The sequence below is a fragment of the Vanellus vanellus genome (assembly GCF_965231255.1).
Source record: "Vanellus vanellus genome assembly, chromosome: 13".
In the NCBI taxonomy this organism is placed as follows: domain Eukaryota; kingdom Metazoa; phylum Chordata; class Aves; order Charadriiformes; family Charadriidae; genus Vanellus; species Vanellus vanellus.
Window position 1 is genome coordinate 18,277,362 of NC_138918.1, and position 12,890 is coordinate 18,290,251.

The 12,890-nt window shown below is 36.6% G+C and overlaps 1 protein-coding gene across 1 annotated transcript in view; it reads right to left on the minus strand.

The window, feature by feature from the left end:
* Positions 1 to 3,377: 3,377 nt before the first annotated feature.
* Positions 3,378 to 12,890, minus strand: part of LCP2 (lymphocyte cytosolic protein 2) — a 32,482-nt gene continuing 22,969 nt past the window's right edge. The window contains exons 14-21 of the mRNA XM_082489686.1: positions 12,182 to 12,212; positions 11,533 to 11,545; positions 10,351 to 10,471; positions 8,040 to 8,089; positions 7,090 to 7,187; positions 6,152 to 6,229; positions 4,893 to 5,048; positions 3,378 to 4,168 (exon numbers count right to left, since the gene is read on the minus strand). Of these exons, the coding sequence (XP_082345812.1) occupies positions 4,046 to 4,168; positions 4,893 to 5,048; positions 6,152 to 6,229; positions 7,090 to 7,187; positions 8,040 to 8,089; positions 10,351 to 10,471; positions 11,533 to 11,545; positions 12,182 to 12,212 (670 nt within the window). The 3' untranslated portion in view covers positions 3,378 to 4,045. The remainder of the gene's footprint in view (positions 4,169 to 4,892; positions 5,049 to 6,151; positions 6,230 to 7,089; positions 7,188 to 8,039; positions 8,090 to 10,350; positions 10,472 to 11,532; positions 11,546 to 12,181; positions 12,213 to 12,890) is intronic.

Below are 12,890 nucleotides of genomic sequence, written 5' to 3' on the forward strand. Positions count from 1 at the left end.
CTTATTTTTAGAATTTATGAATTATAAATAGACAGCTGATAACTAGGCCAGAAAACATGATATGTGCAATTTAATATTTTTCCTAAAGTAAAAAAATCCTAAAAAACAGCGCAGTGTAAATTTAAAATGTCAAATTATACCTAATTTCAAACAGTTTCTAATCTTAATTGTCTCCAGACTTTTGATTGTTTTTTTAATTAAATGTTAAAGGGAGGGAATACGATCTCCAAAATAAGCAAAATATGTTGATTATAAAATAATTACCTATACAGATATAAATGTTCCTGCAGATTCATTAATACTTGGTGCTCATGTTGACGTTAATTTCTTTTATGCATGTTAATGTCGCAATAGCTCCATCTTGTGGTTGACTAAATATTACTCAACAATTAATTTTCATTTAGATTCTGAAGGAAAAATAAGGTCCAAAACAAATACGAAAAAATGCTGGTGAGGAGAGGATATTTTAAATGTGATTAATTCCCTTGCAGTTGTTTGTTAAAAAAAAAAAAGAACAGAAAATAAAAATAAAGCCTGAGTGTTTAGTAGTTGCCTTCAGTAGTTGCAATTTGCCATATCTAAGTGGCTAATTATAAAAACTGGTAGGTTTTAGTTAAAATATTATTTTAGAAGATCAATGAAAAAAATTCATAATGATTATCATTAGCTCTATTACTGAGTTTATGAACCATATGTACACTGTCAGTTATGTTTTGTTTCTATATCAAACAGGTGTCTAAAAATGCTGCTGCCAATCGGCAGTTTAACCTTGAAGCTGCAATTAAAGATGTTGAGAAAATGTCCAATGAGCTGAAGAAACTAAATGGTAATTCTGAGTTCATCAACAAGCTAAACAAGAAACTGTTTAAGGCATTGTGTTAAAAAGTGTGCAGTTGTGAATGGCTCATGTTTTTTACAATTGATTTTTAATCGTAGAATCACAGAATGGTTTAGGTTGGAAGGGACCTTAGAGATCATCTCGTTCCACCCGCCTTCCTAATATCTAATCTGAATCTCCCCTCTCCCAGTTTGAAGCCATTCTCCCTCCTCCTATCACTACAAGCCTTTGTAAAAAGTCCCTCCCCAGCTCTCCTGTAGGCCCCCTTCGGTACTGGAAGACCGCTATAATGAAACAATACAGTTGCTCTTGTGTTTGAAAAGTTAATGAAACGATAGTTAACATAGAAATAGAATCATGTTAGCTAACCATGGAAAAAAAATGTGTTGGGTAGTCAAAGTCATTCCTTTGCAGGAACAGTAGTAGTCTCCTAATAGAAATACTACAGCGTGCTAATACCAAACTTTATTTAACCCTCTTGAAGTAAACAAAACAGGGAAACCCTTTTAGGAAGAGCTGATAGATGAACACTTCAAAAAGTGCTGTATATAAATTGCCATTCACTTAGCATTTCCCATGCAATAAATACCATGATGATACATTGCCCTTTGTCTTTCAGTGGAAAGCCAGCTACTGCTTTGTGACCTTATTTTGAATTTCAGCCATCCTATGAAGGCCAAAGATTTAAGAGAAGCTGAAGAAAAAACTTGGAGTTTGACAGATTAAGTAATAACATCCATTTTCATGCATCGTCTTCTATTAGTACTGCTTCCGTTTGAACTGTAAAATGATAGTATGGTTTCCTGCAGTTAGGCTATTTTTATTTTCAACTGAAAACGTGGAGTGGAAAAATGCTGTAAGTAGGTTATTGATTTTGAGAGGGGTTTTTTTTGACCCAAATTTCCCAAACTAAGCCCACTAGGGCTGGAAGGATTGGTACCGTTAACTAGAAAGGGCATGAAGTTTTTCATGTGTGGTTGTCTCCTTTTAAACAAAAACGTACTGAAACAGTAACAAAAGATTTCAAATTATGTCAAGTCACTGCTTATCTCTTATCTCAGTTGTGCGCCGGAAAATGGGATAAGAAACAGTCAGTAAAGGAGGAACTGCAACTTGTCATTTGATCTTCCTTCCTCATTCTAAAAATGTTGCTGAGGAGGGGGGCAAAGAGCAGATTACTTCTGGAAAACCGAAAGTACTTTCATTCTAGTTTCTGTAGGGACTTTCTAATACACCTAGCTACAAAAGAAAGATTTAGTGGTCTAAATACTCTATCCTGAAATCTTCTTGGCCCAAAATTTAAGTAGCCAGTATTTTCATGTAGTTCATTACAATTAATAGTAAATCATACTTTACTTGTGGACATGTTTTAATGTTGAGGTCTGTTTTTCTTCATATACAAAATATGTTTACCTGAATAATCAAATCAGCACAGATCTACTGTGCTGAAAAAAATATGCAACGTTGTAATTTGTTATGCTGGTTTGTATTTTATTTCTTTTTCAATAATCAGATTTAAAAAGAATAAAACACAATTCCATAGGAGGTATTTCTGGGTTGTCAGACTTTTCAAGGAAGTGCAATGGAATAGAATTACAACCTCCAGCTCACAGAATCAGTGGTAATATGGGGGATGTTCTTCTTAATTAGAGCATTTTTAGAAAAGCATGCATTTTAACTGACTTTTCCTTTGCAAGATTAGTAGTGAGCTTTTAAAAAAATATTGGGCTAGAAACAGGTTTTGTCAGCTGAATAATTTTAAAAGTTTTATTTTTCGTCTTTTTTTTGACTCATAGTTGCATGGAAATGAAATTCACTAACTTTGAATTCCAGCTCCTAGCTAAATATATTAGAAAGGAAGATAACTTTTGCAAAACATATATATTTAATCTAAAACTGTTTATGAAATCTGATTACCTTATCTGAGAAACTATACAGATTACGTGAAAGATATTTTTCTGCTTTGAATTTTGGTTTAAGTGTTTCAAGTGGTATACACACAAATGGCTTTAAAGGAGAAAAAGTGTGACAAAGACTAACATAATTATCAAACCAAAGTCTTGTCAGAAAACAAAGGTTGCTAGAAAACCGAGGCAAAGAGTTGGATGAATCCCACTTACCAAAGGAGAGGGAAAAACTCATGGTGTAGTATGCTTCAGTGGTCCTCAGTTGCAACTTATATTTTAGAACTGAGAAATCTCAGGTTTTCTTGAAAAAATACAGTAAAACCAGAAAACGGTTGCATATGAGGAACCAAGTTTAGCCTCTGTGTGTTTGTCTGTTTTCTAAGAGACTTGGGTGTGTTCTGCCAATTAAGAATCACACAATGATGATCTTGTTGATGTGTCTCCTATAAAAAAGTAGTTGCTTACTTGAGAGTCAGAAAGACACAGCTAAAGAGAGTTCTGTGTTAAGGGAAAAAAGCCTTTTTCTGAGTGAGGTTAGAGCATCCTAGGAGGTACAACATTCCAATTTGTGGGCTATGCCATGCTGTCAGTGAATCATCAGTGGTGTGGCAGGGAGAACGTGATATCTATAGATATTTTATTTTTCTAGAAAACTGCGAACAAGAACAGTTTCATAGCTGAATAACACAGACACGTATCTTGACAGGCAGCTGCATATCCAGGGCTGGGGTTTTCTTTGGTGTCGCTGAAACCTGGGTGTCTTTAGGGTCCAGGTCGAGGTCCCGATCTTCTCATAGAAGTGGCCATAGTTAAACTTATCGGGAAGTGTATTGTGGGAAAAAAAATGGGCTTTTATTGTTTTTTGTCCACTCCTCAACTTTGATAAGGTTTGGGGCTACTCTGTATCACTTTAAGTGACATACTTGCTGCCGCAGTTCTGATCTGAAAAACAGCTTACTTTTTTTTTCTCTCCTATGAAAGCAGAGACTTGCGTTGGTATTTATTTCAGCATCCTCTAATTTGGCGTGGAAATCATTTCGAGAATATACACAGTGTTGGAAGATAAAAATTTCTCATGTACTATATGATTAGTGGACAGTAAGAAACACATTGTAGGAAAATCAGATTTATAGAGTACTGCATGTAAGGCATAATGTAAAAATAACACTGTCCATTTTCCTTAAAATTAAAAGGATTTTTAATTGCTTCATGATTTAAGTTTGCTGAAATAGGAAATATCCTGAAGTTTACAAACTTCAGTAGGCTTCAATACTATATGTGTTCTTCGTTGAAGTCTCATTTAAATATGTCCTGCAGCGTATTTTAATATGCACTGGTTTCTTGAACCTCTGTCTTTTCCATCAATCAGAAGAAGAGGCGTTCTTTGGAAGTAATCAATGATGTCTGCTACAGAAGAAAAATCCTGTGGGATTGAAAAAATGAAAAGGCTATGGCAAAAATGTCAGAATTCTTAGTAATTAGTAAGACCAAAAGTTTTTTTTAAAACTCTAAAGATTTAGCAGTCTCATAAGGTCCAGTAAATACTATCAGATCAGCCTTTTTCATTCCTGCCATAATCTGTAGCTGTGTGTACAACGTACTGCAACATTGTATAATTAATTTATGCAGTCTTGGCCTGTTTAATACATGGTGTTGTCATTCTGTTTGACATGATGATCGCACTTGAAAGTTCAAAAAGTTGACTGATAAATTCAGAGAGTTCTGACTCGATCGGAACTGCAGTACACGTGCTGACCGGTCTGGCTGGTGGCAGTACATCCAGCGCAGTACTGCTGGGCATAAGTAAACCAGCAGTCTGGGAGCAAAGCAGTAAAGCTGGCAGATATGGATTTGCTCTCAACTCTATATTTCCCTCATCTGGTATCTTAGTGGTAAACAAGCATTCCCTAACCAGGTGTAAGGATTTCTAATAGCTGTATTCTAAGGCTGTCCCTTCATTCCCTGAGTGCAAACAGGAAAATCTGATTTTACTTCCAGCAGTAACATATTCTATCAGGAATAACTCGAAGACAATAAGCAGAATTCCACTGGAGCAAAACAGCTGCCAGGTTAAGTAGCCTGAGACTTAGGAATGAGACAGGAGATACCTTAAGATGAAGGGAAGTAGTGTGAAAAACGCATAGTACCTCTTTTCCTTTTAAGCCGGTTCCTAACAAATATACGTGATTTTGCTCCTGGTAACGAATCTGGATGTTGTATACTTTATCTCTGTACAACACCATCAGTACATATGGATGAGTAGCAGTTTTTCTTGAGCTGTCTCTTACCAAGAAAGTTCCATCCTGAAAGATGAAAAAATGAAAGATGAAAAATAAACGTCACTTCCTTGTTTGATCAGCATAACAACCTTAACTAGAGCACTCATGCTTTTAAGTGTTTTTTCTTTCTCTTTCATCCTGGTAAGAGAAACTGCTTTATTAAGGAGTCTAGGTCATTTCTCAAATGTTTTGTCTTTCAATTTGCTACTTAAAACTTCCTTGTCTGATACAAATGCAGATTTTTAGGGAAGGGAGGGATGGTGTTCTGTAATGGAGAGATTCCATTACAGGAGGGAGTAAAATATCAAAGGCCAAACTTCATGTCACTTTAACCAGAAGAGGAGTTCGTTTCTGCTAAGCGCCAGTCAAGATTCCTATGTGATCTATTTACAGACAGCCTAAAATACTGCGTGTATCTGCATAATTTTGGTAACGCCAGTGATCCTGTCTCTCTCTCTCTCTGCTTTTCTGCATTTCAGATGTGTTTTAACAAGTCTTCCATTGAAACACCCTTTCTTAAAGGCATTGAATGTGCTCTCATAAGCTGGACCTTAGTACAAGTCATTGAAATGCTGTACATGTCATCTTCAGCTCATTGCATGTGCTGTGAAGCATTATAGAGAAAACAGATTTCCCACAGTGATAGGATACAATTTGGTTTATCTCCACACGCACAGTTAAGCCTGGGTTTCATCTGTTTGAATCTGTACTTCATTTTTCTGATAAATATGGCCTAGAAAAGGGTGGGATTCATCTCATCTAATTCAAGTGATCTAAAACTTGGAATTTGCAACAAATGCCTCACTGGTGACAGAGAACTGTTTCCAGAGAACAAGTCACTTCTCCTAAGAGAGGTGAGGTGAGACTTCTTTCTGGAGACAGAATTTGTTCTCTTGGGCTATGGGAAACACCAGGCTTCATGGCTGGTTTAGACTAGATGTGTGACTTTTATGTGGTAAAGATATTCAAGTACATTCTAAGTATCAAGTATTCAAGATATTCTAAGTATCTATATTGGGGCTTTAAACTTACCATGTTATTTACCTTCAGCCTTCCCATATAACTGCAAGGACATCTAGCTAGACCATTAAGGACACGGTGAGATTCACTAACGATTTAAAGAGTACCTTGTTTATTTTTCGAAGAGCTGCTTCTGCTTCTGGCCGGCTTACATAAGCAACATACCATTCATCATTTAGCAAGTCCTATGGTTTTTGTGAGAGAGGAGAAAGGAGAAAGTCAGCTGTCAATTAATTATCTTGTGATGTTAACAACATACAAATAAGTAGAGAGAAATTTGAATGTGAGGGCTGTTTGGGTTTATGTGCAGAATCTCTGAAGGTACGAGCTTCAGGGATCGTACTAGAATATGTTACTGTATGGTAAGTGGCGCTAAATGATTTTAAAATTTGATAAATTTGAAAATATTACAGACCTAGCTGTAATCTCTGCAAGTAAGCGAGGAAAATGGGTACTTTCAAATATTTTCAGTGAAAGATAGATTTTAAGTGACGTTTGCTCTTTTGTCTGCCTGAGACACCAACATCCTTTGCCTTAATTTCTCTGTTGGTTTTTTTTTGATAACTTTATTTTATTTTTTCTTTTTTAACTATCATCTGAGACAATAATGCAGACTTCCTGTGAACATACCACGTATGGTTGCCCAGCAGTGTTATCACCAGGAGTGGTTTGCTCTCAACTTGCTGTATGTAAATAAATGTGAAACAAAAATGCACTTAACGGGTATGAATTCTTTACTCACCAAGGTTTTGTGGAAGAGGAACTGAATATGTAATTCTAGTTGAAGACAATTGTGCAAAACAAGTAATCCAGCAAACAAGTATTTCTCTTATTTTGTTTAACTGGGTTTTTGCTATTGTTGTTTTTCTTGGTGAAGACAAAATAAGGCGCTGAAGTTTGACACAGAAAAGGAAACTGAAAGCACCTACTAACATCCTGACAGTGGCTACTAACTAGAAAAACAAGTATGAAAAACTGTCTCTCTTGAAATCAGAAAATTTGCTGTGTTTAGCAGTTATGGATAATACTTGTAATGTTTTTGTACCTCATCTTCCTCTGTGTTTGTTTGGTGAACCGTCTGTCTGCTAGGAATTGGCAATGGAGGTCTTATATCAGCTCCTCTTGAAGGAGATCTGCTGTTGCCTTCAAAGATACAAAAGTAGAAAAAATGTTAAAATCAGGAAAATAACTTCATCTGTGGAGTGCATGCATGGTGTGGAATCTTGATTTTGTGAGGCATGAAGAATTTATATCACTCTGATACTGAGATATTTTGAATTGATTTGAAATCAGATTTAGGCTACTGTATGAGAACCAGGTTCTTTCCATAAATTCATCCTTGGCACACAGGGACTTTTACTGAACTCTCGCAGTTCATGTTTCCTTAAAATCAGATGAACTTGAAACAGAGGTTACATCTTTTTAGCTTTTGTACCACAATTATTCAGTTGAGAGCACCTCTGGTTTCTTTAGAGACAGAAGTAACATCTCTTTTCATCCCTTGCTTTCTTAGCATGTAGGAACTAAAATATGTCACTGTAAGACATTGGCAGCTGTTACCATATGCAAAAAATTATTTCCAAAGCAATTGGTTTCTAAGCTTCCTTTATTTTTTACCTGTTATTACAAGATAAATATGCAGCGTGTTTCAAATGGGAAGTATTTTCTCCCTTTTTCAAGAGTATTGGTATACTACGGTGACTTGCAGGTGGTGTTGCTCAGCTCTCAGTAGTGTTAGTTATATTGAAAAAGATGCTTATGTGAAGTTTTGGTGATGGTTTAACTAGGCAGTAAGCCCAAACAACATAGGAGAAAAACATCTTGATTCAGACTGAGCAAGTTACACAAGATTCTTTTCAGGAAATTGATAGTTTTCTGTTCACAGTCCAACCAGAAACATCCTCTAAAAAAAGGTTATTATATTAACTGCACTGAAATCACCTTTCAACCTTCAGTCTTTTTTTTACAAAAAATGCAGGAATGCAGGATACAGACCTAGATGTAAGCGTGGTGGTAGTGAGCCACTCGAAGACAGGTTTCTAGCACTGCTAAAAAAAAAAAAAAGATAAAAGTAGGTAGTATAAATATATTGCTGTACAACATTTCTGTGCTCTAAAGAACTGATCTGGACTTTTTGCTCTTTTACAGAATTGAGACCTTGAGACCTATGAAAGATGAGGATAGCCTTCTCTTTCTTCTTTTTGTTTTTCTTTCCTTCTTTTTATGTAAGTAGATCCACCATTAAGTTTACTTGAAGCTCAGTATCTGGGAATAAGGTAGAGGGAATCAGTAATGGGCCACCAATACTTATGTATCAGGATCAATGCAGAAGCTGCTTTGGCTTGTTGAGTTTTCACAGGGAATGACTACTTTATTCCCTTAAAGCAGGCAACAGCTTGCTAGATGTTTCTTTCTGTGGGGTTCCACTTATAGGGTCATCTTTCATGTGGCTTCTTTAACATCAGTGATGCAAATGCAGTTTGTCATCATTAATGTTGCAACGATGGTTGTGGAGCTACTGGAAAGAGTCCAGTGAAGGGCCACTAACGTGGTAAAGGACTGGAGCATCTCACGTATCAGGAAAGGCTGAGGGGGCTGGGACTGTTTAGCCTGGAAAAGAGAAGTCTCAGGAGGGATCTTATTAATACATATAAATACCTGAAGGGCAAGCCAGGCTCTTTTCTGTGGTGCCCAGTGACAGGGCCAGAGGCAGTGGGCACAAGCTGAAACACAGGAGGTTCCCTCTGAACATCAGGAAACACTTTTTACTGTGAGGGTGACTGAGCACTGGAGCAGGTTGCTGAGAAAGGTTGTGGAGTCTCTGTTCTTGGAAATATTCTAAAGCCGCTGGGCAACCTGCTCCAGGTGACCCTGCTTGAGCCGGGGGGTTGGACCAGATGATGTCCAGAGGTTGCTTCCAACCTCAACCATTCTGTGATTCTGTGGGCTATGAGCTGACAGTGGCACAGAGTTCATACCCATAGCACCATAACACTTCCACGTGCCTATGTTTAGTTTACTTTTCCTCCTGTGTTCATTGTTTTGCTTTTTGTTAGAAAATCTACAATTTCCTTTTATGGTCTGATCCCAGAACCTATGTCCAAAACTTCTTAAAATGAAGAGTCCCAATTTTTTTTTTTTTTTAATTTCTTCACCTAATTGGGAACAAACTGCCTGCAGGCTTTCCTTTACAGTACATATTTCTCTTCTGCTTAAATGAAATGTACAAAAAGCTCTGGTATGAATATGTTAATTATGTTTGCACAACAAAAACAGCCTGTCATGACTTGTGATTCATGGGAGAGAATCAGCCAAATGGGGGACTCTGCTATATCAAAATTTGGCAATGCTGTTTGAATATAAGCTGAAGTGTTCATCATAGGAATAGTTCTTATTTGCATATGACCTTGCTGTTGCTACTGCAGTAGTTGTTCTACTGGGATGTCAGCAGTTCCAGAGGATGATGGTAAATGGGAGGAATTCATCAAAGAACCATTAAAAAAATAAATAGATTAGAAAATGTACTTCAGACTTAGACTCCAGGAGCCCAGTCTAACTCATCAAAGGCTAAGTCTGTTGCACACTACGTCAGAAATCAAGATTCAATTAGGGGCTCTTCCATCTAGCAAATGAAGACGTGACAATCTAATATTTGGAAGTCAAAGCTGGAAGAAATCATAGTTGAAGCAAGATTCACAGTTTTAAACAGGAATTACTAACCATTAGAGTAAAATTTAGAAAAGGGGTGGTGAAATTCTTTCAGATTCAACTCTAGACAACTGATGTTGTGGGGTTTTTTTAATTTTGAAGCAGTTAGTAGTTGCAGCTCTAGCACTTAGGCTCCTAGGCTGTGCAGAATCCTTTTAAAGAAGGACCTCTTTGACCTACATCCTGCATAGTTTTGTAGGAGAAGTTGATCCCTTCCCAAAAGGGCTTGTCGTTCTTATGGATCCTGCAGGCAGTGGGAGAGGTGTCTCAAGAATGGAAGTATTGTACCACATAGGCCCTAAAGTATTTCCTTGATATAAACCTGAGAGATTTGATTTTTTTTTGTGGTTGCCTGATGTACACTATCTACTTCGCTGAATACAGAGCTTCAATTATATTAAGATTTCTCCTTGACAGTAGGAACAACACAAATTAGGATGTAGTGGAGGCAAGGGTGCAGCCTGAAAAATAATGGATAATTTAAAGTAGTTACCTTGTGTTCGCCTGAGAAGCCTGTAGCCACCTATATACTATTATTTGCTAAATTGCAAAGAGATTGAGATTCAAAAGGAATGACACAATAATGAGTGAAACAAACCTGTCTGCACCGGGCATACTGTTGGATCCTGGTTTAGGTGGAGGCTTGACAGATTTGGATGGGAACGTATTGGAGCTGTATGGGGGCAAAGATAACTGTGGCACTGGTCTTTGGGGTGTGGCTGTGGAGTGGAAGAGAAGGAAACTTAAAACTTATGTGAGACATTCTTAAATGAGGTAGAATGAAGAAATGCTTTCGCATTACTGCTGTTCAATTAGATAAACATAATGGAATAAGCTGTCCTATAAAAAGTGCTTGATGTGTTAGTTACAGATTATAAACTTATATGTTCAACTGAGAACTTAAAATTAAGTGGTAAATTAAAAATAAACTGGAACAGGCATGAGCAACATTTACATTTTCTAAGTTCTGTTTTGGATAAGCCACAATTCAGATACCTTAACTGCAGTAGAGCAGAAGGGGGTACGCACCCATGTGTTCTCTGTTACGTTGCTTCCAAATAGTGTATTAGAGGTTACCTTTTTCAGCTTTATTCCTTGTGAGATTTCTCCCATATTATCATAAACAACAGCATAAAATAAAACAATTTCTTTCTACAGTGTCCTCAGAGTTCAACTACTGGTAGGAGGGGAACGGATTAACTGCAGTCTTGCACAGCTTAAATAGCCCTATTCTTTAGGGAGTCTTAGAGGCAGCGATAATTTGTAGAGACTTGGTGAAATGTATTGCTTCTGTTATGGCATCACTTTACCAACTTACTTAATTTTAGGATCCAGGATTCTGAAGTAATTTATAAATACTATTTTTACATGAAACAAGTTCTGCTTCTGTTCTTTAGAGTAAAAAACATTACACAGCCGCCTAGCACCAGCAGGGTTTGACTGAATATTTTGTTGAAAACTGGGAGGATACCAGGTTTACGTGCTTAGCTGTTTGATGCTGTGTGCAGATCACAAATCTCTAAAATGTAATGTGCTTCAAAATAAGAAATCCTGCTGTCTTGTAACTGGCTGACTGAAGGAAGCTATTAGCTATTGATTTCCTGTGTTTTGCGGCTTTGATATATAAATCTGCATGAGGTACTTTGTAAGCATTCTACAGCCTGTCAAGTTATCACCTGACATTTTGAAATGGCTCTAAAGAAATGACTCTGCAATCATATCTTTTTTAGAACTAAGACAAAGACTTCAAGTTTTAAAAAATAACTGTAGAAATACTTACTGTCATCTTCTTCCTGGGGAGCCAAAAGAAAGTAAACATTAGCAACATATTATAGCACAGTTCTTAGGAATATTTTACAAACCAAAAATCTGGAAGTTGGTGAATTTAGAGTATGCAAGGACTCTAATATCTATACTGTCACTATCACGTAAAATGCTGGGCTTTCTATCTTCATGCAACACCAAATCATTTTTAAAGTTCTTGTGTTGAGGTGCAGTTATTATTTACAAATAAGCTGTGAGGTAGATGTCCAATAATGGATATTGACCCAAAGGAGTCAGAAACTCACAGCAGATACAAACTTTCCTTATTCCTTCAGTAAGTGTAGGCTCTCAGAGTGAAATCCTTAGGTCAGCTTAAGCTGAAAAAAAAACCCAAAACCTAGTGTAAGCAAAATAACTTCTCCCATGTCACAGAAAAAATCTGGCCTTATTCTTCCTGTTATCTGACATAAAGTACTCCTGGAATAAGCTGAGTTTGACATAGAAGTGTTTCAGAAGAAACCACTTCCTATGCAAGATCCATGAGTATTCATTATAAACTTATAAAAGAAACAAGTTTACCTTTTCCAGAATCATTAGTTTATACAGGTACTTCCTTTTATTGTAGTCCCTATACCTTTAAATATTTGCTTTGAGATTATACTTACTTCATTTTTTTTGTGTGATGGCCAACCCTGCCTGAAAGGAAATGGAGAAAACAAAACATGAATCATAGGTGGCATATTTCTTGTTCACTATGTGTGCATTAGGCTATATTTTCAACTAAGACATGAATTTATAGTAAGTTTTACAGACCCAATGAATGCAGAAACATTTTTTTCCTCATAAAAATATCTAAGATTCTAATTTTCAGCCATTATCTAAGATGTTATGTTAGTCCTTAGCCCATTTTGATTCGACCAACAAAGAAAATTTCTGATGAATGATTATAATACTAGAGCTTAAAACAAGTTTTTACAATGGTGAAACATTACACTTCAAGTCTGGAACTCATTTGTAGTACTTAGCAACATTTCTGGAGCACATGATAAACCTTCCAGTCTCTGTTTCTCTGATAACTTATCCTGTCTGATTAGCAGATCTCAACTACTTTCTTATTTTGTTTTACTATCAGTCACACTGTCCAGCCCACAAGTTATCTAGAAGATGCTAGAGAATGATCTGGTTCTGCTAGAGAATGCTCTTTGCTATTAAGAAGGACTTTTGCAGTCTAGTAAATTTAATGGTAGGAAAGTAAAGCTTTCTTTTTCTAACATCCGAAAAAAAATAGCAATAGGACTCATGGAAGAATGTTCCCTAGAGCAAGAACTTGATCTGATGGAAAAAACATGGATCATATATTTTTTTTTGTGTAGC